Source organism: Meleagris gallopavo, chromosome 15 (assembly GCF_000146605.3).
Source record: "Meleagris gallopavo isolate NT-WF06-2002-E0010 breed Aviagen turkey brand Nicholas breeding stock chromosome 15, Turkey_5.1, whole genome shotgun sequence".
Classification (NCBI taxonomy): domain Eukaryota; kingdom Metazoa; phylum Chordata; class Aves; order Galliformes; family Phasianidae; genus Meleagris; species Meleagris gallopavo.
The window spans coordinates 15,190,583-15,217,843 of record NC_015025.2 but is presented as its reverse complement, the minus strand read 5'-3'; the positions used below and the strand labels follow the sequence as shown (position 1 = coordinate 15,217,843).

The following is a 27,261-nucleotide window of genomic DNA, read 5'->3' as shown; positions in this document are numbered from 1 at the left end:
GGCGGAGCGCCGTCCCGCAGCGCTGCGCGGTGTGCCGGAAAGCCGCCCCTTACCGCACGGCATCGCCTTCGCGTTTCTTCCCCGCGCGGTGCCCGGTGTCGTTCCGTGAAGGATGGCACCCGGGCGGGCGGTGCCATCGCGATGCTGTGCTGAGGCCGTGCTGCAGTGCGCGCGTCCCGGAGACGTGCTTGCGGTAGTGCTCTGCGGCGAGGGTAGCCGGTAACAAAGTGACCCGCGATGCTCTGCGGCCCCGCTGTGTTTGCTGGGCCCTTGTGCCGACTTCTGTCCCCCTGCGTTTCACAGGAGCGAAAGGGGACGGCGAAGGTCGGCTTCCTGAAGAGAATCGAGAAGGAGATCCAGCAGAGGTGGGACGATGAGCGAGTCTTTGAGACCAGCGCTGTGGACAGGCGCGATCCAAAGAGGTAGTGTTATATCTTCTTGCGTGTTTTATTTTTAACTTTTTGGTGTTTATTTTTCCTCAGGGAACGCTTTTTCCCATCAGTACCCAGGGTAAAAAAGTGTCTTTCTGTGAGCCGTGTTCCTCTCTCGGGTGGCAGTGCTGTGAGACGTTGGCATCAAGCAGAGGTGACCGTGTGCTGCTCGGTCCCGGCGGGGTGGAGAGAGCTGCCCTGTGTTCCTTGGTGTATCAGTGCTCCCTGATTTTAAAAGTGAGGTTTTAAAAGCGAGGCTCTTTTCAGAGACTTCTACTCTCTGTCACGCTTTTTCAGTGTGACAAAGTGGGAGGTTAAGGAATGACTCCCCCAGGTAGAAGCACAGCTCCCTTGTTTGAGGTGAGGCCGTTCCCGGGACATGGGCTTGCTCTGCCTCACCACGAGGGGTGGTTTCACACACAGCTTGGGTCTGACGCAGGCTGACCTGTTTTCCTTGGCACAGAGGTTGCTGTAGACCAGGTGTGTTTCCTGGCTTGCTTTCTGCCTGAATAACCCTGAGAAACCTGTTTAAGCCTGAAGCTGTGGCAATATTGAGCGTGCCTGGGAGCTGAATCCCTCCTTGATCAATAGAATTGCTATTTACATGTGGAAAGACTTGTGAAGCATTACTAGTAGCTTGAGTGGGTATTGTAGTGAAAAAACGACAACCTTGGCAGCACGAGTTATTTCTTATCTTGGTTTGGTTTGGCTTTCCTGTATAATAACTTAAGTGCTCTAACAAACAGCACCTTCTTCAACTGTAATCTTTTGCAAGCAAAGAAATGACTTGGCTTTTGTTTTTGTGTGTTTCTGAATCAGCGGTGGTTCAGAAGGGTGGGTCCATGCTGTGCGTTGGGGTAGAGTGCAAAGATGGAGGCAGTGATTGCAAATGGCCTGATGATCTAGAAATTACAGTAGATGTTTTGGAAGGTCAGTAACCTGTATTCAGAGTGCTGTACAACAATATTATGGTTGGTTACTATCAAGTGGTTATATGCAATGTTTGAGCGGAAAAGCTGAACTCAGTGGGAGACAAATGATTTCTCTGAGCCTTTGCAGCAGTTCATCTACAGAATCGGGACTAGAACTTTTGCATCTGGGAACGTGTTGCATTTAATTCAGAGCTGCTTTGTGGTGTCAGTCCTATGAAGCTACGAGGTTGTTTTATAAGGCGACAAAACCTGTTATCATAGCAGTGCTTTAAGATCAGGCTGTTTTTGCAAAATACAAATTATTTTGATGTCACTGTGTGCTGATAATGCCTGAACATATAATGATGTTAACTGTGTTATTTATGCTTTTCTTGATGCTCACTTTAAAGCTGATTGCATTGGGTGTTCTAATTCTTTGAATTTCTTCCCAGCAAAGGGAAGTACTTTGTTACTTTTCCTTACCCCTACATGAATGGCCGACTTCACCTGGGACACACGTTTTCTTTATCCAAGTGTGAGGTAGATGTTTTCCTTTGCCAATACCCTTAAATGCTACTTTTGAAATAGCTAATGTTTCTTTGTAGCTAACAGGATGCCTTGCTAAGTACTTTGTAGGCTTAATGATGATGTCTTCCTGCTTTCTTATTTTTCCCATATATAGGAATAATAGGAATAGTACTGTTTGGGGGGGGGAAAGGGTTGCATATAACTTATGTAGTCCTAGGAAACTGGACTGCAGGTGCTGCTCTTTCAGAGATCAGAGGTGCTTAGGAGATGTTGCTGCTTATTGCTTGTCTAGCTGCTGACTGGCACAAGCATCACAGAGAGCCTTATAGCCCTCTTTGTGCATACAGTGCTCTGTTTCCTATATTAACAGGCTTTAGATACTAATGGATAGGATTCCACGAACTCCATCTTTTCTTTGCATTCTTCTGTAGCCTAAAGCAGCCTCCTGGGAAAGGTTGGCAGGTTTGTCCTGATGTGGCCAGGCAGTGCAGGTCTGGTAGCAGGATGTGTTTGCACCTTTGTTTCCTTCAGCACCCTCATGGGTGCTGCCTGCTGCATGCATCTGCCTTTCAGTAGCTTAATGGGAGGAAGGAATTGTAGTTCCTTTTTGGGATGGGTGCTGTTTTAACTTTTTGCCATTCTCTTTTCATTTTTCTATTTATGTAGTTTGCAGTTGGATATCAGAGGCTCAAGGGGAAGAACTGTTTGTTCCCGTTTGGTCTGCACTGCACTGGGATGCCCATAAAGGTAGGACTTGCTGGGGGGTTTTCCCTCATGCTTTCCATTCTTACAAGTACGTGGAGCATTGCTTTCTGTCAGTGCAGAACATCATGGTGATTTATTCAAAGCTTTACCGAGAAACCTGGCTCTGTAGGAAAGGTGTGTTCTTTTCTTGAACTGTGCAGTATGACTTCCAAGAAAACGAAGTTTTCAAAAGTCAGCTGGAGCAGTTCTTTGTTTGAAAGTTGTAGCAGAGATGCAAAGTCATGGCTTGAAGCAGTGATGGAGCACCTGGTAGGGAAAGCAGACCCAGCCCAGGAAAGCTCAGATGTGTGCAGTGTGCCTGAGTGAGTGGAAGGGCTGGAGCCAGGATCCATTCCTGCCCAGCCCTCATTTAAGGGTTGGCAGTGGAGGTGAGGGCATCTCTTGCTGGAGATCCCTGCAAGGCCTTCCCAAGGTAAGCAGCTCTTTTCCTTCATTTCTGCATCTGTGACTCTGTACTTGGGCTCGTTCTCATTTGCTGCAGCCAAAGACTTTGCCACCCTGCTATTATTGCAGTACTTTCCATCCCATCGTGGTATTACACAAATCCTCACTGAACATCTTCCTGCCATCACAGGCATTCTTCAACTAGAAAGCTCTCCTAGAAGTTGATGCAATGTCTGGAAAAAGTTTGTTGTAGTGGAAAGCACAGCGTCACAGTAAAAATCAATCCTTGATAATTGCTTCAGTCATAGATACGGAGAAGTGCTGACAGACTTCCAATAACTCTAATTAGGCTTGTGCAGATAAACTCAAAAGAGAAATGGAGCTGTATGGCTGCCCACCTGAATTTCCTGATGAGGAGGAAGAGGACGATGAAAACTCTGCTAAAAAAGATGAAGAGATTATCATCAAAGACAAAGCAAAAGGAAAGAAGGTAAAGTTGATCAAACAGGGATTGGTAGCTGTGCTCTCAGAACTTGCAGTTGTGTAGATCAGCCTGTTTTCCCTCCTTCACATTCCTCAGAGAGAAACAGGATGCAGATCTTAAATTGTTTTTCCAAGGCAGCTCAGTACTTTTCATGTTGACTTGAGGGAAAAATGCATCAGCTGCATGGATCAAGAGATAACGTTTTGTTATGAGAAACCTTTACAATGAGTTGATGTACTGTAGTGATCGTATTAACTTCTATATCTGGAAATAACTTTAATAGAGGGGGGGAAAAGAGCACATGCAGGTATTGCCAATGTGAGAAAAATAGTACACGTTCTCACTGCAATTGTCCTCTCAGAGTAAAGCTGCTGCCAAGACTGGTTCTTCCAAGTACCAGTGGGGAATCATGAAGTCTCTGGGTCTGTCGGATGAAGAAGTGGTCAGTTTCTCTGAAGCTGAGCACTGGCTGGATTATTTCCCTCCCCTTGCTGTCCAGGACCTGAAAAGTATGGGATTAAAGGTAACTGTTAGAAATGTAAAGCTCAGTTCTGAGAGCAGCCGTATTTGTATTTATGAACATGGTTCTGTTCCTTTGGGACTAGAAATCATCTGCACAATAAAGATATTATTCCAGAAGTGTTTCTATTATTTATGGAATTATTAAATTAATCTTTTAATATTAATCTTTTAATAGTCTTGTGTGATTAAGTGCTTTCTTGTCTGCAGAGCATAACTGTGTCAATCACTCCTTGAAACACGAATCAGATGAGGAAATTGGGGCATTCTTTTCCTGTTTCCATATGAAGTTACCTTTCTACAGTCAGTATTGACAGTAGTTTTAGGAGGGGTAATGATATGATAATACATAAAGATACTTGTCCTACTGATAATAAATTTTTAAAAACAGGCAGGTATTGAGAAACAGTGACACTGAAATTAGGCTTTGTTGATTGCTTAAAACTTCTACCAGACTTCTAAAATGCACGGTTGGCCCACGAGGCCTGGACTCATACATGTCAGCTCTCAAAGGCTGAGCATGCAGGCTGCTTAATTGCCTTTTTAAGCATGCACCATTAGTGTGCATGTACTTCTTTTTATTTTGAAATTAGCTTAGCTGTTTTGTGGTTCCTTAAATTTTGTATTGTATGTACTTAGTAGAGACTCCTATGCATTTCCAGGTGGATTGGAGGCGTTCCTTCATTACCACAGATGTTAATCCGTACTATGATTCCTTTGTACGATGGCAATTCCTGACATTAAAAGAAAGAAACAAGATTAAGTTTGGGAAACGGTAAGGCTGCTCTGAATTCGTTGTGAATGTGGATGAACTGAGTTTGTGAAAGATGGAACGCTGTGGCACCATGTTTGTAACTCAGATTAAACTGAAAGGCTTTTATTTCGAATACCCTGTAGGTATGAAAAGGTAGGGTGCTTATTGTGCTGAGTTTGTGAGATAGTCTGCTTGTGTTTTAGTTTTACCATTGCTGTCAATTCAAGGTTAAATCAGTACTGACAGCTCATGCAATAACTGTCATTGGCATCTGTGGATAGTGAGTTAAGCAAAATGTGAAGATATCCTTTGGGTTCTCCCTTTGATAAAGGCAATTTTTCTTTATAGGTTATGAATGTATACTTTTATTTTTTAGATACACAATTTATTCTCCAAAAGATGGGCAGCCTTGCATGGATCATGACAGGCAAACAGGAGAGGTAGCGTTTTCAGTTGTTTTCATGCATTGCTTGTGGTTCCTGTCTACTGAAAGGAAAAAAAGAAAAAAAAGTGTCTTGGAGCAAAATGTATTTCATACATTCCAAACTGCCTGTTCTCAGTTGTTGGTATATGGGGAAAATTGAGTGAACTCCACTATTGAGAGTACTTATCTTGAACTGCAGATGATGTTTTCCGTTGTGATCGTTCCCTGTGAGCATTTGGCAATTTGTGCCATCAGCATTGCTGCAGCGTATCCATTTGTTGAGACACAAGCTTTTATTTTGTTGCTGAGATAGCTGCTTTTGTGAGTAAATTTTTGGACAGAGGTATAAAACAGATCCCCTCTTCAGTCTGCGTTTTATGAAGCAGCATTTTGTTTCAATAGAGCTGTGATTTACTTTGAAGAAAGCATTGTTGCCTTAAATAGCATTTAGGTTACTGCAGAACAGTTTTTCTTAACTGCTAGAGTCAACTTCATGTATTGATTGCTGCATTGTTTATGTGAACTGCAGGGTGTCGGACCTCAAGAATACACTCTGATAAAAATGAAGGTGTTAGATCCTTATCCAGCAAAGTTAAGGTAAGTCTTGAATTCATAACAGCAAGTCAGATCCCTCTTACGGCCAAAAGTTGCCATTAAATTAGCCTGGTTTGCCAAAGCAGGATTTAATTTCATCCTGGTACTTCTGTCACTTCCTGAACTTGGTCTCTGCTTTGAGCTGCTGTATTCACTGAGCTGTGCGGAGCACAGATTTGAGTTGAAACAAGCAGACGCGCACCAAATGAGAAGCAAGCCCTGCACTGAATTTAACGAGCCAGTTAGGAAATGTAACGTTATAGTTCACGTTGGCTTAAGAGCATGTTTGTGTTACCCTGAATGTTTTTATTTTGGTGACATAAGATGCTTTTCCCCCCCACCAGTGGCCTGAGAGGAAAAAATATCTTCCTGGTGGCTGCGACGCTCAGACCAGAGACCATGTTTGGGCAGACCAACTGCTGGGTTCGCCCAGATATGAAATACATTGGCTTTGAAACTGTGAATGGGGATATCTTTATCTGCACCCAGAGAGCTGCCAGGAACATGTCCTACCAGGGCTTTACGAAGGACAGTGGCGTTGTACCTGTTGTGAAGGAACTGATGGGAGAAGTAAGCATCTTGCTGGGCAAGTCTTTTTCTTCCTGTGAAACTTGTACTTACAAAGGTGGTGGTAGAATTCTACTTATAAGGAAAATGTAAATGTAGTTTTGGTAGTCGAATTCAGCAAGTTTAAATGAGTATCAGCAGGAAGAGCTTGCTTGGGCTGAAAAAATGCTGTTTTTGTAATGATTGTCCTCTGCCCCACACAGGAGATCCTTGGTGCTGCGCTTTCTGCACCTCTCACCAGCTACAAAGTTGTGTATGCTCTTCCTATGCTCACAATCAAGGAAGATAAAGGTAACGTTGCAGCAGCAGCTTGTTGAGGTCTGCCTGGTGCAGCTGTGCATTCAGCATGTCAGCTGATATTTTGTTGTATCTTTTCCTTTGTAAAGGAACGGGAGTGGTCACAAGTGTCCCCTCTGATTCTCCAGATGACATTGCAGCCCTGAGAGATCTGAAAAAAAAACAGGTTCATCTCTTCTTTCAATCACTTCTGTTTTTATTTCCTTTCCAAGCTGTGGAGGGACAAAAATGGATATTCAGCGGGTAAAACAAAACTCCTTTTGACTGGAGTTTTGCCATCCCTAACTTCAAATCATTGTAGTTAAATGGAGTTAAAACTAGCTGAGCTCAGTCAGGTTTTTCTTCTGTCTTCAAGAAGGGTTTTGAATGGGAATCGTGTTGCTTTTGTATTACTGACATTCCTCTTCTGCACATTGAACTAGAAATGATTCCTGTTGTAGAAGTGAATTTGAGATGAGACCCCTATATGAATTTCAAATGAATCTTAGAGTAGCTGTTGCTGTTACAGCTTCAAAAGTGCATCACTGTCTAAACAGCTGTCACTGGCTGCTGAGTTTTAGTTCCACTCATTTCCAGTGATAATGTGTTTTTTCCCATCTTTAGATACGTACATGTTCTGATAGTCACCTGAAAATTAAACAGATTCAAGTCAGGTGTGTGAAGTAGTGAGCAGGCAGAGCAGCAGTTTTGTTTGTTTTATAGTAAAATAGCATGTATGCAAAAGACCTTGGGAACAGATAAAAACCTTCTAAGTAAATTTCTTTCTTCCATTCATATGCTGTGTTTTTTCCCCTCTAACTCTCAAAGGCTCTCAGAGGGAAGTATGGTATCAGAGATGAGATGGTCCTGCCGTTTGAACCGGTGAGTTCAGCCACTTGGTGAGTCTGCAGTACATGTGGTGGCTGTGTGCTCCCTGATGAGAAACGTGCCAAGATGGTGCATCTCTTCCAGAACTTTTGTCTGAGTTCTCTTCAGCTGGGAAGCTTAGAGTGATATTCTCGTGTTTTCTTACAGTTGTTGTATGTGGGCTGTTAGGGGTTGCAGTCGGGACTTTTTTTTATTCTGTGATATAACAAACGTACAAAAGCATTTTTTTGTGGGAATTACTATTTTGGAGAATGCGGTACATCATTATCCTGGTAGCCTATTGCTTACAGTAATAATCTTGCCTTCAAGGCAAGATGGAAAGGACTGAAGTTACTTAACTATTAATGCAAATGATGGTTGGAAAACATAGATGACTGATAGAGCTGTCCCAGTGTTCTGTGTTGGCCTTGCTTCCATAGTGCTGGTACAGTGTGATGCTGGCGTGATACGAGGAGATAAAAGTGGGTTATTGCCTGTGGGAGAGCAGGTGAGGGATCTCATAGGAGGCGTCAGGAATTCTTGACCCAGTCAGGGAGTTGCACCAATCCTTTGTAAATGCCCGTGAAGCTCAGTTAGCGATAGAGGCTGTAAGTGTGCACAGAGTAGCACGATGCAGTAGAAGTTGGCCATTGCCCTGACACCTCCTGCTGTGTCACTAGGGCTGTTCAGTACTGGTTTTTGCCCTGCTGTCATGCAGTGTGTTTAGGTAATGTGTGAAAATTGCCTTTTTTCCTTTTGTCGTCAGTTGTTCAAACTCCGCTGTCAGCTGCAAACCAAGATAAAAATACTCATCTCTTACTGAGCACATCTCTTCTCCTGAAGTGAAATCTGGGAGATGAATTCTTGTGTGGATTTTATTACACTGAGATGATTTGAAATAAATACCTGATGCTGTTCTGTTAATTCTCAGGTGCCCATCATTGAAACCCCAGGTTATGGCAACCTTTGTGCTCCATTCATCTGTGATGAGCTCAAAATCCAGAGCCAGAATGACAGAGAGAAACTTGTGGAGGCCAAGGAGAGAGTGTACCTTAAAGCATTTTATGAAGGAGTAAGTAATAAAGGTGATTCTCTTTAGTTTGATTGGGAGAAAAAGTTCCCAGGGCAAGAATTAGAAATGAAAAGGACAGGAAAGGGGGAGAAGTTTCTTTTTCACCAGTCCATTTTTTGTTTAAAACTTCTGCAGTTGGAAGAGTTGTGTGGAATTGAAGAAGGATGGAGAAGTGTATGACATCAAATTGAGGCTCATAATTTAGTTTTTTTGGAAATGGTCCCATTCTGAGGAACTGATCAATCTTGTTGCAGCTGTTGATTTGGAAACCGGTATAAAAAGATAGCAGATTTTTTTTTCTGTCTGTGCTTACATGGTGGCTTACTGGGACGTATTCCTCAGGTCTGCTTTTGTAAGCTGGCAACAATTTGAATTTCTGCCTAGCCCTGTGTAATTGCTTGTGTGCATGCTGACATGTGTACAGTTTATTTTTAAGGAAAAGATTGTTTATTGAGAAACAAAACCAAAGCAAACCACCTCAACAAATAAACAAAAATCTCCAAAAAGCAAAAGCTTGCTTCCTATGTTTGCTTGTCAGAGATAACAAAGAAGTGGCAATTATTGCTGGGTCTAAAACCCACTGCACCATTAATTTAAATTTAAATTAATGCTGTTAATTTAAAGTGAATAAACTCCTCTGACTCATCTTTTACAGGTAATGTTGGTGGATGGATTTAAAGGACAAAAAGTTCAAGATGTCAAGAAACGTATTCAGAAGATGATGGTGGATAATGTATGTAGTAGTATGCATACCTGTATGGGATGGATAGCTAAAGCAGAGACCTCTTATTCTCTGCTTTATCTCACAACCTTATCTAGGAAATATTTTGGTCTGATTATCATATTTGATATACTTGTAAAGATACTGAAGATGTGGTATCTGAACTGTAAGTCATCTTCAAGTAAAAAGTAAAGGCTATTGTTTATATGGAGATACCCCTTCGGGGGTTCCTCAAGCAGAGAAGGAAAAGTAGTAACTGAAAAATGAGCACATCATGTCCAGTGAGATTTTCCTGATGAGAACAGCAAGTGGGGCAGCATCTGTTAGTCTGTATTTGCCTGTTGTTGCAGCATTGTGATCTTCAGATTATAGTGCAGCACTTTGTACTATTTTGTGCTGCATCAGAATGGATGGTCTGGGAAGGCAGAATTCCAGTTCTACTTTTCTTTGCTTTCCCTGCCTCATGTTTTTTTGTATTAGCTGTGACATACGTGTGATATGTTTTAGGTTCTGCTATGAACGACTCCTTCCCCCCCAAAAAAACCAACCCACTAAACAGTAATTGGTAGGGAGGTGATTAATGAGTAATTTTTGTTTCTGCCCTCCTTGTCATCATGCATGGAGCTGGTATTCACAAAATTATGTGAACTGACACATCTGAGAGGTATGTAGTCAAATATCTTCATTTTCTGGAAGGAAATGCTGGGGCAGTGCAGTAATGAAGCCATGTAGGAAATGCTGTAAAACAGACTGGAATTAAGATGATACACATTTTAGTGAAACGTGAGGATTTGCAAGACTTCGTAAAGTACTTAGATCTTAGCTCTATTGCCCTTTCAGGTGTGTAACATCTCTTCTTGTAGGATGAAGCCATGATTTATATGGAACCTGAGAAACAAGTGATGTCAAGGTCTGCTGATGAATGTGTTGTGGCCCTTTGTGACCAGTGGTAAGTGAAGTAGAGGTGTAGTTAAAAGTCACTGTCAATTTATATCCCAAGTTATGGTGTTTTTTAACAATAAAATGTTCTGCCCATAGGTATTTAGATTATGGTGAAGTGGACTGGAAGAAACAGGCGTCAGAGTGCTTGAAACAGCTGGAGACGTAAGTTATAAAAGCAGATGTGAAGAGGAGTGATTGTTTGGAGGCACTCAGAGTGCTGGGAGGAGTGTTATTAATAGCTTGTTTCTTCCAGGTTTTGTGAAGAGACTAGGAGAAATTTCGAAGCTACCTTGGGTTGGCTACAGGAACATGCATGCTCCAGGACATACGGCTTGGGTAGGCAAAGGCAAAGCACTCCTTTTCTCTCTTGGTGCTTTGTAAGCCTGGTATTCGTTACATCGTTTGAAAGGCTGAAGTGCTGCCTGGAGTCCAAAATGGTATAGTTAAGTGTAGAGCAGATTTAACCAAATTAAATCTAGATCCAACATCCCTGAGAAGGCATACTGTATCTTGTGAACTCGTGTGGTGTAGAACTTTTTCTTGGGCAGTTACTTTGGAAGGGATTTCAGCAGGAGAAACTGATGACCATTTCTTTAGCATCTCCTTAAATGATGACTGCAAAGGGTGAAAGCAGGTGCTGCGAGCAAGGGGTGGTACTGTCTGATACCTGGCTTCTGCCTCTTCCAGGTACCCGTTTGCCTTGGGATGAGCAGTGGCTGATTGAGTCTCTCTCAGACTCCACAATCTACATGGCCTATTACACAGTAGCTCATCTGTTACAGGGAGGTAACCTGAGAGGTCAGGGAGAATCTCCTCTAGGCATCAGGTAAGGACAATGTACACCATTTTGCCTGTTCAGTTGTGTGCTTCTCTTCTGAGCTGTTCTTGACAAAGACTTGCCGAGCAGGCTGATGCTTTGCTTTTGTTTTAAAAGCATCACTGTCAAAACTTGCTGATAGCTATGTTAAAGCAGTGGTGTAGAAGGAAAAATGAGGGAAAGAGAATGTAGTGCTGTCTCCAGAGAGAAGGGGAGGAATGTCCTTGAAAGCAGAACTGCACATGAAGTAAATCACCTTTTTTTAGTACTTGTCTGACTTGCCTTGAAATGGTCCTCCCCAGGTGTTTGAGTGATTTATTTCAGTGGCTGCTGAAGTGTCTCAGTTCTTGCTGAGAGACTGCTGTACAGCTCTGAAGAATGTTATGGTTCAGTGTGCATAGAGCACAACATCAACACTCCAGTTTTGTTACTGCATTAAAAGTTGGTAACTCTTACAGGCATTGAGCCTTCTATCCATAGCCCTTATGTGGAAACATTCAAAGTTAAGAGGGACAGAGCATTTGTTCTGAAATAGCTCTCAGAACTGCTCTGACCTTTTAGATGGGATGACTGAACTTCCAGTGATGGATATCAGAGAGATGACGCGTAGTGGTCTGGAATTTAAAACAAACAAAAACCACAAAAAACCCAACTCCATGACATTCTTGTCTCGAATCGTATGCTCTAACTTTGCCTATTTGGTGAGCTGTTTTCTGGAGTAGTTCACACACTGTGGAATTGCAACATGCCTTTTTTGATGCTATAACTAATCTGAGAAGCATTTCCAAAGTAATGTGCGTACAAACAGAAGTAATTCTGAAAGGTTTTCATTTGGGTTTGAACCTTTCTAATTACAGAGAGCTTACCAACATGCTAGCCATGCCTAGATGCAAACTTTGATGTGATCATTCTTAGCACTGAGTTACAGATTTAACATGGTTAAGTACATAAAATTACAGTGTGCTATTGCATGAGTGGATAACATCTTTCTTCTTACTATTAACAAATGCCTTTTTGCTGAGACTCTGTGGGGTAGGGTAGGTAAGGGCCTTATGGCACGGTAGTTGCCATTCAGATAAGCAACCTTAGCACCAAACGTAGAAGTGAGGACACAGCACACACTAGTAATTTAAAGCATAGAACAATAAATACCAGAGACAAAGCAGTGGAGTGGTGCACAGAAGAGTGTTTTAGGCTGGTGCTGTTGTCTGTCATTTGAACTACTTGTTTAATATGTACAGGAAGTGTTTGGATCTAGAATGTGTTCCTTTTTGCATAATACAGGGCAAAGCACCTTGGGAGATGTTAAAAGATGGTAAATTTAAGCTTGAAATTATTCGGTTTGAGATATGTGTCAAGTATTGTCTGGTGGACTCCCCTGAAATCGTAAGAAGCCAGAAATAAAACTGTGTAGAATGAAAAATTTCTAGTGCAGGCTCAGCAGTATTTTCATTCAAACTTGCAGAGCGAATCAAATGAGCAAAGAAGTTTGGGATTACATCTTCTTCAAGGAAGCTCCATTTCCTAAAACAGAGATTCCAAAAGAAAAGTTGGACAAGCTAAAGGAAGAGTTTGAGTTTTGGTATCCTGTGGATCTCAGAGTATCTGGCAAAGATCTTGTTCCAAATCACCTGTCATACTACCTCTATAACCATGTGGCAATGTGGTCGGATCAGAGGTAGGCTTGGAAATGAAGCAAAGCAGGTGTGCAGGAGGTAAAGCTGCAGACCCTGCACTGCATGGTGTTATGATGTGCAATACTGATAACAAAAATCATAGAACCATGGCAGACTCTTAGCGAGGTGTAGTTCCTGTGCTTATATTTCCTTGAATGTCTATTTAAAAGTTGTACAAAATTCTGCAAAGGAAAAGCAATTTCCTGATTGTTAAATATTAAATCTGCTTCCTCCACTGAGCAACAGATTTGCCCAACAGAAAACAGAACAGCTCTCCCCAGTGCTGCTGGGTAGTGCTAATGACCGACTTTTAAATTACATATATCTGAATAGAGGAAGGTGGGGTAAATGAAGTAAGTATGGATGCAGGGCTCCCTGCTTTGTATTTCAGCAATGGTAAGCCCTGCCCCTTGTATTGTAGTTCTCCACGTTTTCAAAGTCATTCCTTGATTTCTTAATTTTTAAGACACTCCCAGATACTTTCTTGAAGATTCTACTTAAGGTGTTCATCCCAAACTGGAAAAAAACCCAGTTCATTTTTTTGAAAGAGAATGTCTTTACTTTGTTATATGCTTTGTATCTTCAAACAGAGAAAAATGGCCAGTAGCTGTTAGAGCAAATGGACACCTCCTTCTCAATTCTGAAAAGGTATGGTGAGGTTTTGTGTGTCAACTACTTGTGGATGTTCAAGTAGGCCTTTACCAGGCTCAAAAAAATCCGTATAAGATAAAAGGAGGAAAGTGAAAATTCTAGTTCCTTCACTCTCCTTCCAGGTTTTCATTCACTGGAGGGACAGAAATTGCTGTTCCTCCGTTGCTGCTTAATGTTCTTCTGTTTGCTCGTGTACCACTTGATTGGTTTAGTGAAGATTTCATTGAATTTGTTATGTTTTAGGATAATGAAAATGTAGTAAAACAAACAAACAAACAAAAAATCATTCTGCCTCTTAGCTTTGGAGCCTGGAGTCAGTATAAGAAGAGGAAATTTTGTGTGGGTAACTTGCTAATGCATATGAGTTCTGAAACTGAATTAGAATGTAGAAGTGCCTGAGCCTAGGAATTTGGCCTTGGAGATTGTCTGATGTGAAACCAAGAAAGCCACCATGATCCTTCTTGAAAAACTGATGCAGGATAAGATGAAAATGCTGATTTTGAAGAAGTATTTAATTTTCAGGGATTGGATACGAGTAATTTCTGGAACTGAGTTTTGGTGCCAGTTGTTCCATTTTCCAAAACCTGAGAAGTTCTGGGGTGGAACCGAAATGATCCAGAAAGCAGCTGCAATTTCCATGAGTTTATAGTGTTTGGCTACCTTAGTAATTACACAGCTTGCCCAAGTCACAAGCTGAGTTCAGTGTTCTGGAGTGGATCTGTACTTGTGAAGGTCAGTCTGTTTTTGCAGTGTGACCTCGCTCAGACTTACCAAAGTTCCTTTGCTCTATAATTCATGAGAAAATACTTTCCTAGTGTTTTCACCAGACTCTCTCTCTGTCGTCTTATCTGTCCAGCAGTGGAGTGGGTATATGAGAAAACAAAGGTTCTTCTATTTCTTTCAGATGTCTAAATCTACAGGCAACTTCCTTACCCTAACTCAAGCTGTGGACAAGTTTTCTGCAGATGGTAAGTGTGTTCTGATCTGTCTCTGTTATTTCAGTGATGCCAAAATGATGAGAACTCATGTTTTGCTCTCAGAGGAGCAGTGGGTATATTGGAGTATTGCACTGCAATAAACCTACCAGCTGGTTTTGTTTGAAAAGCTGAGCTGTGTTTAGAAAACTGGGATGTGCATTAATGGAACACCTGTTTAAATCAAGACCTTCTCCCAGGTTGAGGTCTTCTGGAAGGTGCTTATTTCACACATTCCTGCCGGAGATGAAAATTCCAGACAAATGCTGCTGATGCACACTGTGTATTCCTGCATGCATTCCTCCTTGCATCCTCCTGGTGGCTCTTTGTTTTTTTCTGTTCCAACTTTGACGATGTCAGGCTCTTGGTTCTTGCTGTCTGCCTGATTTGCTTCCTAAGGAAAGCAGTGCTCATCTCCTTGGGTAAAGCGCATCCTTTGCGACGTCTCTACTTGGCCAGGCAATTTGTAACTTAATTCCACATTTACATTAACGTAGAATTGAAAGTTAGTTGTCACTGACTTTGAGTCCCTTGCCTCCTGCACCCACATCTACCAGCTAATTGCAAACCAGCCCTGTTAGCTGATGTGATTTCCCTCAGGAATGCGTTTAGCCTTGGCTGATGCTGGGGACACTGTTGAAGATGCCAACTTTGTGGAAGCCATGGCTGATGCTGGGATTCTTCGTCTCTACACATGGGTGGAGTGGGTAAAAGAGATGATTGCAAACAGAGACAGTTTAAGAAGTGGTCCTGCCAGCACCTTCAATGACAGAGTCTTTGCCAGGTACTGTGTAATAATACAGCGTGGTACGAGCTGGTTTTCTGTTTTATTTCTTTTCCTGCGAGGATTGTCTTTGTAGTAGTCTTACAAAATTCATTAACTTACATTAAAAAACATTTTTAAAACTCACTTTCAGAAGAGCTGATGTGACTGTTTCGTACTGGTGGCATTTGTTGCATAGTTCTACACAGTATTCCTGTTAAGTGGAGCGGGCTGTGCAATACTGGTGTTTTCACTTTCCTCCCTAGTGAAATTAATGCAGGCATAAAGAAGACAGACCAGAATTATGAGAAGATGTTATTTAAGGAGGCTCTGAAGACTGGCTTCTTTGAATTTCAGGTAAGAGCTCTCATTATAGAAAAATAAAGCTTGACATTTATTGCTTTGTGTGGGTTTCTTTTGATCCTGATGTCTGTGATCCTTAACGAGACAGCTGAATTGGAACCTGAGTTATATCAAGAAACGACCAATTAGATAGGCTTAATCTGAAACTATAAAGGTCTGTCTGTGGGATTTTGCAGAGCCCGGAGGAGGACACCTGTGGTGGTGCAAGTAGGCACTGTTGAGAAGCGTTTCCTGTCTCTAGGTCCTTTTCAATAGAGCTGCTTTTAAGTAATCCAGATAACAACAGAATTTTCTGGAAATAGTGCTTTTTGACACACTCCATAAACCACATCAGAGTGTCTGCAGAAGCATTCCACTTCACTTAACGAGTTACAGACGCTCCTTTCTGTGGTTTCTTTGTGTTTGGGAGTGGGGTTAAATAAGCTGAGTTGTATGCATGATGATAGATCGTATTCATAGCTCCTCTTTGTACTTTTTCGTATCCGTGAGGGTATTTTGGGGTCTTTTATATCTGTTCTAATTAACACTAAGGTACTTGTTGTGAAGTGAAGTTGTCAGCTGACATATTCACAGACAGATACTTGAGAAAAACGCACTACTTCCAATAATCTGTTGTTGAGTTCTAAGCTTCTTACGTTCTAAAGGCATCTTGGAGCAAACAGCTGGGTGATCTCCCTTTCGAGTGCTGCTCCGTGGCAGTTACTGTGTCAGTGGTGGTGATGTTGACTTTCTTCCAGGCAGCAAAAGACAAATACCGTGAGCTGGCGATAGAAGGGATGCACAGAGAGCTGGTGTTCCGCTTCATTGAAGTTCAGACTCTGCTCTTGGCTCCTATCTGTCCCCACCTGTGTGAGCACGTCTGGTCACTGCTGGGAAAGGTACTAATGGATGTTTGTTTTGTCATTTGATTCCGATCTAAGGTTTAATTGATTTTTAGGCTGGTGTCAGACTTGTAGATTTCATTTGTTTGCAAGTAGGGGATACATCTGTCCTGCAGTGTTAATGTATGGATTGCCATGATAGGACTTTGTGTGTGACGGCAGGTATGTCGAGTTAACCTGTATCTCTGGTTACTGTGATGATACAGGTAACTTTAATGCAAGTCGCTTTGACTAACTTCATATAAAGAGGTGATCTGAAATTAATCTGATAACAAAATATTCCTGCATCTGTGTGTGGAACAGCTTCTTTTGTGCTATCAGGTAAATTGGGGAAACGAATCAAGTGAAGTTATGCATCTGTGTGGCAGGTGTGCTTGTGTATTAACACAAGTAAATGCACGTTGCTCTGTTGTTACTCCTTTACAACTGAGTAATGGATGAGTGCTCACTGAGGTTCATACTGCCTGAACTTCTGTTTCCAGCTGAGCTGTAATGGATTGAAGGACCACCAGATACATGCACTGAGATAAAAATGCATTGTAACATCTTGCTTTCTTGACAGCCCGATTCCATCATGAAAGCCTCCTGGCCAGAAGCTGGCCCTGTGGATGAGATCTTAATTGGCTCTTCTCAGTACCTCATGGAAGCAGCTCATGACCTCCGACTCCGTCTCAAGGGCTACATGGCACCTGTGAAAGGAAAGGTGATGTGTAACGGGTCATCTAGTGTGCGCAGCTGGAATTCAGCACTGCCTCCTCCCTCCTGACGTTATGGACCTTTTCCTTCCTTTCCTCAGAAGGGTGCTAAAGAACCTCCCCAGAAGCCTTCTCACTGCACCATCTACGTGGCCAAGAGCTACCCTCCATGGCAGCACACCGCGCTGTCGGCTCTGCGCCAGCACTACCAGGCAGGTGTTCTTCCGTGGTTTTTTGGGCTGCTCCTCTGCTTTATCTGTAAGGGAGCTTGTAAGTTGTAACTTGTTACCAAATTACTTACATGTAAAGTGAGGTGGTTTTAATTTCTTCTGCAAAGTCCAGAGCGTTTTAATGCTTGATGAGAACGTTCCCAGGTGTGTCATTAATTCAACAGTATGGCCTTATTGCTTCTGGCTGAGTAAAATGGGCCCGTGTTCTCTTACATTTGAAAGGCTATCCACCTGTAAATGAGTTCTTTCCCAGCATTGTTTCTGAGGAAATCTTGCTGACCGAGAGATTAATGTTGCCTTGCTGCATAAGTGGGCTTAGAGGTGTTTTCTGCTCCTTAAGTAGGCATATACTGTTCAGTGAGGAGATTGCAAGAAATATGTTGAAATGCAGTACGTATGTCCTAAGTGCAAGAAATTCACTTCTCTGGAAGTGGAGAAATCTGCTTCTGACACGAAGGCTGCGGGGTGGCTTTTGCCTTGCTGGTGAGCTGTCATCCTCAGCGTTGTAGCTGATACCTTTTGAGTCAGGACTCTTACAACTTGCAGTATTGAATTAAGTCAATATTCCTAGTGTGAAAGTTGTCTGTAGAGTATTAAACATTGGGAATTCTATAGCATTTCTTGCATCAGCATTAAATCCTGCTGTTCGGTCTGGTACGCTGAATGGGAGTAATGGCAAATACCTGAGTTGTGAATGTAAAATCAAAGCAGTTGAGGAAACTAGTGCTTAAATATCTGCTCGAGGGTGGACTTAAGTATGCATTTAAGATGCATTTTACTTGATAATTTAGGTACACTAATATGTTGTTGCAGACAAGATTAAAGAATGGCAGTAGATATCCATGGGTTTTGGTGAATTTTACATTTTAAATGTTTGTAAAGGGATAGGAAAATGATTGTGTGGAATCGATGCTGATAACAGTCCTTGATGGCGTTTTGGTAAAGCATCGAGGATGTATGCTAATAATGGGAACGTGTTGTGGTTTGTTTTTTTCTTTCTGATCCTTCTACTTAATGGATATCCATCAATATTTAGGTCTCCGGAGGTCAACTGCCAGACAATAAGGTTATTGCCAGTGAGCTTAATGCCTTGCCAGAGCTGAAGAAGTACATGAAGAAGGTCATGCCTTTTGTTGCCATGATTAAGGTAAGTGTCAGAGTGACTGCTCTCATGCAGAAGAAGGCTGATGTTATCCCGACCTTGCACCAAGTATTGCCAGCAAGTTGAGGGACTCGATTCCTCGCTCTGTTCTGCACTGGTGAGGCTGCACCTGCAATACTGCGCCTGGTTTTGGGCCTCACAGTACAAGGGAGATAAAGAGCTACTGGAGAGTTGCCAAAAATGAGCCTTCAGAGGAAAAAGAGCACAAAGCAGCTGCTATAAAGTTTTCTGCATAAGAGAAATTTGTAAAAAGAGGTGGTATTTTATTAGATCAGGTCGTGTATTTGCAACATATCAGCCAAACTTTCAGTCATACAGCAGAGCAGGTCTGAAATGTAGCAGTTCTTTTTGTCTTTAGCCTGGCAGTTAATGAGTCCCTTACATGCAGGGAATGGTTTGGCATGCTGAGACTTAGCCAACACTTCATCCGTGTGCTTTGAAGGAAGAGCAGTAAGCAACTGCATATAAATACATAGAAGAAACACGTGAGCTTAGATTCCCTAGACCAGTATGTTCTCTGAAACAGATTCAGCAGTTCCAGGGTATAAGAAGCATTTCTGCTTGTGCTTCCTATTTGTCAGAAGATAAGGCTTTGTGACTTACGAAGGGAAGTAATTCACTGTCAGTGCAGGGAATCTTGCACATCACACTGATGAGGGAACCGTGGCATGCTGAGTGTGATGAAGCAGAGCTTCAGAGGAGACAGCTGACTGAGCGTGTGGAAGCAAGAGGCTAATTAAATTCCAAAGAGGAAGTTCTGTTTTACTTCAATAAAAAGTGGTGGTTATATTGCTTTTAATACTTTGGCTATTGTTGCTGTTGCTGTTGGTTTTCTATACTAATTAATTTACCTTTATGTTAACATATAAAGTGGTTGTTATTTCCCTGCAGAGAACTGTTTTATGACTGTTGTGAACGTATTCAGCTGTTGTATGCTTGTTGTTTATTCTAAACTAGGTCATAAGACTGAATTTCATGCTGTGAAACAGCAGTGAAGTGCTGACTTACTGGGAGAATTCTCAACTCGCGCATTAAATGGAGATTACAAGTGACAGAATATAAAACACCTTTTGAGTTCTGTATTAAAGATGTGTTATAATTGCTCTTACTCCTCCCATCAGTGTCACCAGCTCCCTGTAGAAGATACCCTGTTACAGGAGAATTATTGCTTCTGTGCCAGCATATTGTGCCAGCAGAGAGCTCGCATATTTTAAAGCCTGTTCTTTTCATGACTAATGTAGATAGATTGCAATTTTGAAGCATCATCTTGCAGTATTAGATGGTATTAATCCATTTTTTCTTCTGGCAGGAAAACCTGGAGAAGAATGGTTCACGTGTTCTTGATCTAGAGCTGGAATTTGATGAACGGGCAGTGCTCATGGAGAATATTGTCTATCTGACAAATTCCCTGGAGGTCAGTATGTATTGATGGACTTGTTACTTGGTTCTTACTGGGATAGCTGGAGGATCAGCCTCTTCGGTGCCACTTCTGAAGGGATGCTTTTCTCTGACCTGTTACCTTTATGTTTTTCAACTGAAGGAATTAGGACATGTATCATGGTAAGGATGGTCGCAGTCCTTAGCCTGAACTCCTCAGGCTCTGGCAGTGGCCATGTGAGCTGTAGCAGATTACTTCACTCTCTTCAAAAGCTGAATCTGGGCAGGGCTTGTAGAACTGTTATGAAGTAAAATGGCAGTCTAGAGGAAGTTATGCCTGCTTAGTATGATCATCAGAATACTTAATGAGGGGGTAGCTTGGGCAGGTTTATGAGAAACAGCTTGTTTTGAGAGTTAGAAATTTCAAAAATACCACAGAATTTCATTGTTTTCAGTCGTGCAATGTGAAATAAAAGTGGGTCCATTGGATTTGTCCTGTATCAGAGCAAAGTCTGGAGCAAACAGTGCCTGTTTTAAAAGTATCTGTAAGTTTGCTATCTGATAAACTGCGGAAGGAAGGAGATGTCCTGCTGCACAGTGGGGCTTTCATGCAGGAAAGTGTCAAGATACATAAGAACCGAACTGCTTTATCACACAAAGTTCAGCAGGAGTTGTCAGGTTCAGAACCTTGGCACAATTACTCTGATTCTGGGTGAGCTGGGGGCTGGCTGGCTATCGGCTCTGCTATGAAAGACTTGGGGTTTACTGTGGGGTTGTCAGGTTCAATGTGAGTGTGCTGTTACTGCAAATGAGCCCTGCTGTTTGTTGACCTAGATTAGGAGGAGTTACCTGCACAGGATGTGATTTGGCAAGCCAAGGGAAGCCATCCCTCCCAGCTCTGCTGATCTCAGGCTTGGAGGGCGTGTGTCAGTGTTCTGTTCTGCCCTCCTCATTGTTCCCCACACCTTACCCCCAGTGTTAGAAAGGATGATGAGGAACTGCAGCTTGTTGAGCAGAGGACATCAGGAGTGTTGGTGTGAACTTTATGAAGTGCACGGAGGTCTGGTAACTTCTCTTGTTCCCTCTGATGTGAACAAACTCCTCTTGATTCCCTCCCCTCTCCCTGCCCACCTTTCCTGCAGCTGGATCACATTGAAGTGAAGTTTGCTTCTGAAGCAGAAGATAAAATAAAAGAAGAGTGCTGTCCTGGAAAACCGTTCTCTGTATTCAGAACTGAGGTAACCAACAGCAACAAAAAATCAGATGTTTAGATATGGGAGGTCTGAAAAGTGGAGTACAGACCAACCCACAGATGTGCCGTTTGAAAGTTTATTTGGAGATGTAAATAGGAATTTTTGCCCTTAACACCCTTCAAAACAGGAAATACTTACTGAAGCAATTGCTATTTGTTTTCTATGTAGACAGCTGTAAATGTGACAATTATATCTTGGCCTTCAGGTGCTTCAGATCAAGTCTTTCAATTGTGCTGGCTGGAAGGCTGTTAAATGAGTGACTTGAGCTCAGTGTGTATGCCTTCTTCAGTCACGTGCCTTGCCTACCACCCTCCAGATAAAGTAGACTGTGTTCCAGCTAAAACATGAGCCAAAAAATAGAACTGAGAGCTCTTGATTCTGCTGATCTGAATTTCACTTCTCTGCTGTTATTTAGAGCTTCTGGTGGTGCTATGCTTGCTGGAAGGCATCACAAGCTCCCATGTGAAACTTTGTTTGCTGAATTCTATGGTGCTTTAATGTTCTCAGTGCTCTCCTGTTAGTTTACAGTGGGCTAATAAATGGCATTCAGTTACCTAAAAGTCAAATACTTAAAGTATCCTTTCAGCTCTGATGTGGAATTCTGAGAGCGCTGGTCAGTAATGCATGAGATCTGTGAAACTCTACAACAGTAGTAACAAATGAAAAGTATCAGAGCTAGAAATATTCACAACAGTAAAAATTTCATGGATTTTTTTTCCTTAAGCATGTCCTAAAAAGTCACATACCCTGCAGCTTACATTCTAAAGATTTGTGTAGTTGTTTCTGTTCTGTCACTGGCATTCTGTGCTGTGCAGTGAAGGTGATCTGTCTGGAACACTTGGTGATGGTTGGTTTGGGTTAAGTGCATATTTCCTCTGAGCCTTGAATCACAAACGTGGATCCCCCTCTAATTGTTTATTAACTTTCTTACAGCCCAGTGTGTCTGTGTTTTTGGTGAACCCTCAACCATCAAATGGCCACTTCTCTACAAAAATCGAGATTAGGCAAGGAGATAATAGAGAGACTGTGATCAGGCGCTTAATGAAGATGGACAGAGGCATCAAAGGTAAATACTGGAGCTGACCTACATGTGGGCACAGCTGCTGTGCCAGTGCCACAGTATGGGTACAGTACAGGGGCAGCCATGGCTCAGAAAGGTCTCCTCACAGAGGGAAATAGCTTTCCTAAGGAAACTGCAGCTGTGCTTCTGTTGAGGAGTGCAGAAAGTAGGAATGGAACAAGTCTGAATCACCGTAGAGCTGAATGTTAGTGGAAAACTGGGCTGAATCCAAAAGCTTCTGACAACAGAGGAATCTTTTCCTTGCTTTTCTGTAACTCGTGCTTATATTAATGTTCATCTGTCAAACAAGGTAACCACTGATGGATGGTGGTGCACACGGGGAGCAGTACGTGATAACTTGTGTAGCAAAATGTGTGCAGAGGAAAATGTCCTGTACACATAGTAGGTGTATATGTACACCTAACGCCCTGCTGCAAGGTGAATATTTTGAGATGATTGGGAAGAAGTGACTCTTTCCAGCTCTGCATCTCTTCCAGAAGGTGTCACTGTTCTGTCGGTGCACAGGAGAGAAGGGCAGTGCTTGGAGGAAGGAATTACTGAAGGATCCTGTTGTTGTGTTGTGTTTTGTTTTGTTTTTTTCTGGTCTGCTCAGCAATCTTCTGTTGGCGTGAATTTAAAAAGGAATTGTATTTCACAAAAACTCTCCCCTGCTCCTTTCCCCCAATCTCTGAAATTTATTCCTCAAAACAAAGGCACTGCTAAGTCACAGCTGACACGAGAACAAAAAGGCAGATGTGCTTGGAAAGTGGCCTTGAGACTTGGAGATAAAACAGACAGATGCTGTCTCTGCTACAGTTTGCTCTGTGAAGAGCAAAACCACTGAATGGCATCTTTTAATGGGTTTAAATCTTTGAGAACGTATTTCCTTGGAAGATCTCTAGCAGTACCGCGTTCGGTGCTGCTGTGATGAACTCGGTATCATGGTCTGTGTGTAGATGTGTCCTCATTAGCTGGTGGTTGTATTGCAGATCTCTCTAAAGTGAAGCTGATGAGGTTTGATGATCCAATTCTTGGGCCTCGCCGTGTTCCGGTCCTCGGCAAAGAGGAAGCAGAGAAAACTGCTATTCCAGAGCAGGCAGTTTTCCACGTCGACCTGGCGGAGAAACGCGTGTGCGTCACAGAGAGCGGCCTGATGAGGGACATTGGTGACACCATTGTGTATCTGGTTCATTGAACTGCCTGTGTGCAGCTTCATCCCTGCCTGAGAGAGCTTGTGGAGTGGCTTTGAAAGTATTTGTGACAAAGATGTGAATTTGTTCTTCACAAAAGAAAAAAGCCCACACAAAAAAATGCCTTTCTTGCATGCGAATTTATCTCTAACCTTTAAAATGTGGATATAATGAAATTATTTTCCTTTGGCCCTTTGGGTTTTTTGGAAATAAACAATTTTCCCAAACATTAATGTGGCAGATCTTCCTTTCCAGCTGTGGGCCCATGTGCTCGGTAGAGTATCGGGCTTAGCACTCCTTCTCTCCCAAACTGGGATCCAGGCAGAGAAGTTGGTTGTGAATCTCCTCTAATAGATTGTAAGTGACTTTTCCCGACTTCTGTACTTTGCTTTTCAATGACATCAGTGACTGAACAGCACGAGGGCATTACCATATGGACCATCAGGTCAGAATTAGCTCAATAGTGGAGAACTTTGAGGTAAAAGTATGAAAACTTCCATGCCTCTTAGCTTTTAAAATAAAGGCTAAAACCTGACTCTTTTTTCCTCATAAAGCTGTTCATAAATGGCTGCCCCTCCTGCCTGGGCTGCCCCTGTGCCTGGGAGCTGCCCTTCCTGCTCTGAAGCCGTGGCTGAGGTTAGGAGCTGATCCTTGGTTACCATTATAAATGATATATTATAAAGAATCCATATGGAAACCATTTGGGTGATGGGAATGACTGCTCAGCATTGCACATCGTGCTGCAGTACCACGGTTCTGACGCGGGATCCCCTTTTGCTCAGGAATTCAGCTCAGAGTTTATTAATCCCTGCAGGTTCTCCTAGCAGAAGAGAGAATTATTGACTGTGGCAGCAGCAGTCTGTGTGGGATCGTTATTTTGTTTAAAGCAGTAACAGTTTTTCTTCAGTGCTGTCTCCCCACGTCAGAAGCACTGCCTGACCTTTGGTGCGAGGTGCTGGGCGCAGAGGTGGGCAGCATTCAGTGCCTCCATCAGCCCTGAGCAGTGTGGGGCCGTGGGGAGGTCAGTGCAGGATCTCCCACAGCTCTGTGTGGCACTGGGGGTGCTGTGCTGGCTCCGTGTTCCGTGCAGGCCTTTGGGCAGCCCCAGCTTCCCCCCAGTGCAGCTTTTCTGGCACAGGGTGCAAGAGATGTGTCTAACGGGAGAGAGTCTGCTGCTTCTCGTGTTTTATTGCTTGGGCAGCAGAGGGGTCTCTTCTCTTTGAGTGTTGCTTTCCCCAGGCCTGCTGTGAGGGGAAGGGGCGCTCGGCGCACGGCCGCAGTGTGCGTGGGCCCCAGCTTCCCGCCCCAGTGTGTGGGGTCAGGTGTGCATCTGGTGTAACAGCAGTGCAGCAGCCCTGCAGGATGGGACGCGCGGCTGTCTGGTGCACAGCATGCTGTGCTGTGCCCACGCTGCAGCTCTGTTCCGCCCCGTGCTGTGCCCTGCTGTGCTGCAGCTCCATCTGCAGCATGCAGTGATGCTCTGACCCCACCTGCAGGGTGCAGAGGGCCCTGCTGACAGACTCGTATAAGTAAACATTTGTAAACTTTATGTGTTTTCAAACCTTTGTTTTTCAGTTACAGAAATAGAAAACAAATATTTGAAGATGAATACAAACCAGGAGACGAATATCTTTTTGTTTATTGAGTTCATTCTTCTCCTTAGCGGTATGTTAAGTTGAAAAAGCCTTTTTAAAAAATGAACTTCACATCATGGAAAAAAATATTGAGTGTTGCTGAATTTGTACAGGTGCCTTTCAACCCTAAGGTAAATGCCAGTGTTCTGTTTGCTCTTCCTGCCCATCACCAAATAAGAAAAGATTATATATACCTGTTTCTAAACATACACATGTAAATAGTCCTTGCTGTGCTCTCATTCATAGTAATAAGACTGTAACATCTCCCTGCAACGTTTGCTGGGCTCAGTGCAGAAAGACATCAAAATTCATGGCCCGATGAGCACAGTCAGTTACTGTCTGACCCTTGGAGACTTCAGAAAGCATTTAGGTCAGAGGTTTGGTACAAATGGTCCTTTGTCCACCCCTCAGCAGTGCGCGGCCCCACTGGGTGCTGTCAGCACCCAACGCCTTGGGGGTGCTGGGGCCGCGGGGGTCCAGCCGTGCAGCTGGGCTGAGTGCTGCCTGCTCTGAAATGTGGCCTCTTAAGGAAATACTGAGCCCGGGGGTGGTGACTGGGGAGGGAGGAGAAAAGAAAAGGGAAACCTAAAGTCTATATAGCTATAATTACGTGTGATATAAGTATTTTGCACAAATGAACCATTCAGCAGTAAGCCAGCCCTCTAAAATACTGATAAATATACATGTGGACTTGCTGCTCTGGGGCTGGGTTTTTGCCTATCTGGGCACTGCCTTGGTGGCTTAAGGAAAACTAAACAGGATCGGGTTGGGTAATAAAACACTTGGAAGCAGTTCCAGGGCCTTGGAGCGTTGCTGCTGGCAGCCCCTGGAGCTCCTACAGGGGTTCTTCTTCAGCCTGGGGCTGGGAGGGATGTCCTCCACCCCTGTGAGCCTTCATCCCGCAGTGCAGCATGCAGCCCAGGTGCTGTGAGGAGCTGGGTTCACCCTCACTGCCGTTTGGAAGTGGTGGAAGGGGCGTGCAGTTGGGAGCAGCTCGACAGCACTGATTAGAGCTGTCGCTGTAAGTGGTGCCCAGTTTTCAGTTGTCTCTCCCTCCACGTTTTGGATGAGGGAATAGCATCAAAGCAGCGACACCTTGTGCAAAGAGCTCTGGGATCTGTCCCAGAACGGCCTCCTGCTCACCAAAGCAGCCGTTCCACTCGGTGCCTTTCCCCATCGCTGCCCACGGCTGTTTGTGTGCAGCGGCAGAGCCTTTCCTTCCCCCAGCAGCTGGATGGATGCTCAGTGGTTGCCATCTCCCAGTGGCTTGGGAGCACTCTGTGTGAAGTCTCAGCACCACGCAACGGGCTGCACAGCATTGCAGCGTTCTGTGCAGTGCTGCCTTGGTGCTGTTTGTCCTGGCAGAGGGGAATGGTGTTCTGTGGCAGTGATGTTCTGAGCAGCGGCTGGTAGGAGCGCCGCGTGGCTGCTGTGTGTGCTACATCAGTGTCATGGATGGCTCAGGGCATTGTGCGGCTCTCTTGGTCTCTGGACGTGTCTGGGAGAGGGGCAGTTGTTCCTGGCTGTACAGCTGCTGAGGTTTCTGGTTTATTTTTAAGGGGATGAGAGGAACCTTCGGCGAAGCGCTGGTGTTTGCTCTGGGATGTGCAGTGACACTGAGGGCGTCCTGTTCTCTGCCTGCACTGCCCCTTCTACCTGAGAGCAGCGGGCAAAGGATGCAGTGCTGCTGGTTGTGCTGCTGGAAATCCCTTTCTGCTGCTTAAAGAGAAAGGGTGTGAGAGAGCCAAGTGCAGGGCTGTGGGATAACGGACAGTTGTCAGTCCCCTGTTCCAAAAGAAAGGCTCCTTTGCTGGGGCTGCTCCAGGGCCGTGGTGAGTTTTGGGTCACCAACGAAGCTAATTCCACGGGTTTGGTACGTGATTAACGATGGATGTGATTTTACAGCAGTTTTGGATCCGATGTTCACTGTGTCAGACGGGCACGGGTGGTCTTAACACCAGTGACGAGCACGTGAGCCGGAGCCTCATCCTGTAGGAAGGTGACATTTGCTGCTTGGATCCCCGTGGGCACAGCTGGGCCCCAAGCAGATCACAGCACGCGGCGCCGCTCCCGCTGTGCCCGTCCTCCCCCCTCCCGCTTCATCCCCGTTCCCTGCACGGAGCAGCCGCTCTGTCACCGCACAGCCGGCCCAGCGCAGCTCCTGGGCCCACGGGCGCTCGGGGGTCCCCGGGCTCCACACCACCCCCAGGAGGAGCAGACGGGTGCGGGGCTGCGGCACTACCTGTCAGTTGGCGGAGACGCTGCTGTAGCTCTTCCTGACGGGGAAGGTCAGCGG

The 27,261-nt window shown here is 43.9% G+C and overlaps 2 protein-coding genes across 2 annotated transcripts in view; one reads left to right on the top strand and one right to left on the bottom strand.

Annotated features, from left to right (window-relative positions):
• Positions 1–137, bottom strand: part of LOC104913330 (E3 ubiquitin-protein ligase SH3RF2-like) — a 4,549-nt gene extending 4,412 nt beyond the window's left edge. The window contains exon 1 of the mRNA XM_019620327.1: positions 54–137. Within this exon, the coding sequence (XP_019475872.1) occupies positions 54–137 (84 nt within the window). The remainder of the gene's footprint in view (positions 1–53) is intronic.
• Positions 138–303: 166 nt separating this feature from the next.
• Positions 304–23,564, top strand: LARS1 (leucyl-tRNA synthetase 1). Its single transcript, XM_019620493.1, has 31 exons — positions 304–422; positions 1,795–1,882; positions 2,537–2,617; positions 3,369–3,509; positions 3,865–4,026; positions 4,685–4,797; positions 5,153–5,216; positions 5,730–5,797; positions 6,139–6,364; positions 6,565–6,652; positions 6,748–6,824; positions 7,466–7,519; positions 8,436–8,576; positions 9,232–9,309; positions 10,161–10,246; positions 10,336–10,401; positions 10,493–10,575; positions 10,927–11,065; positions 12,522–12,734; positions 13,323–13,380; positions 14,288–14,351; positions 14,958–15,141; positions 15,387–15,477; positions 16,221–16,361; positions 16,927–17,067; positions 17,161–17,271; positions 18,326–18,436; positions 19,761–19,865; positions 20,971–21,066; positions 22,015–22,147; positions 23,131–23,564. The coding sequence occupies exons 2-31, from the start codon at positions 1,832–1,834 to the stop codon at positions 23,334–23,336; spliced, it is 3,372 nt and encodes a 1,123-aa protein (XP_019476038.1). The 5' UTR covers positions 304–422; positions 1,795–1,831; the 3' UTR covers positions 23,337–23,564.
• Positions 23,565–27,261: the final 3,697 nt, after the last annotated feature.

Bases quoted from the DNA above. Each gene is read 5' to 3' on its own strand.
- LARS1 (XM_019620493.1), top strand. From the start codon at position 1,832: ATGAATGGCCGACTTCACCTGGGACACACGTTTTCTTTATCCAAGTGT. The intron at 10,402-10,492 runs GTAAGTTATAAA...TGTTTCTTCCAG, and splicing joins TGCTTGAAACAGCTGGAGAC to GTTTTGTGAAGAGACTAGGA. The intron at 10,576-10,926 runs GTAGGCAAAGGC...TGCCTCTTCCAG, and splicing joins CTCCAGGACATACGGCTTGG to GTACCCGTTTGCCTTGGGAT.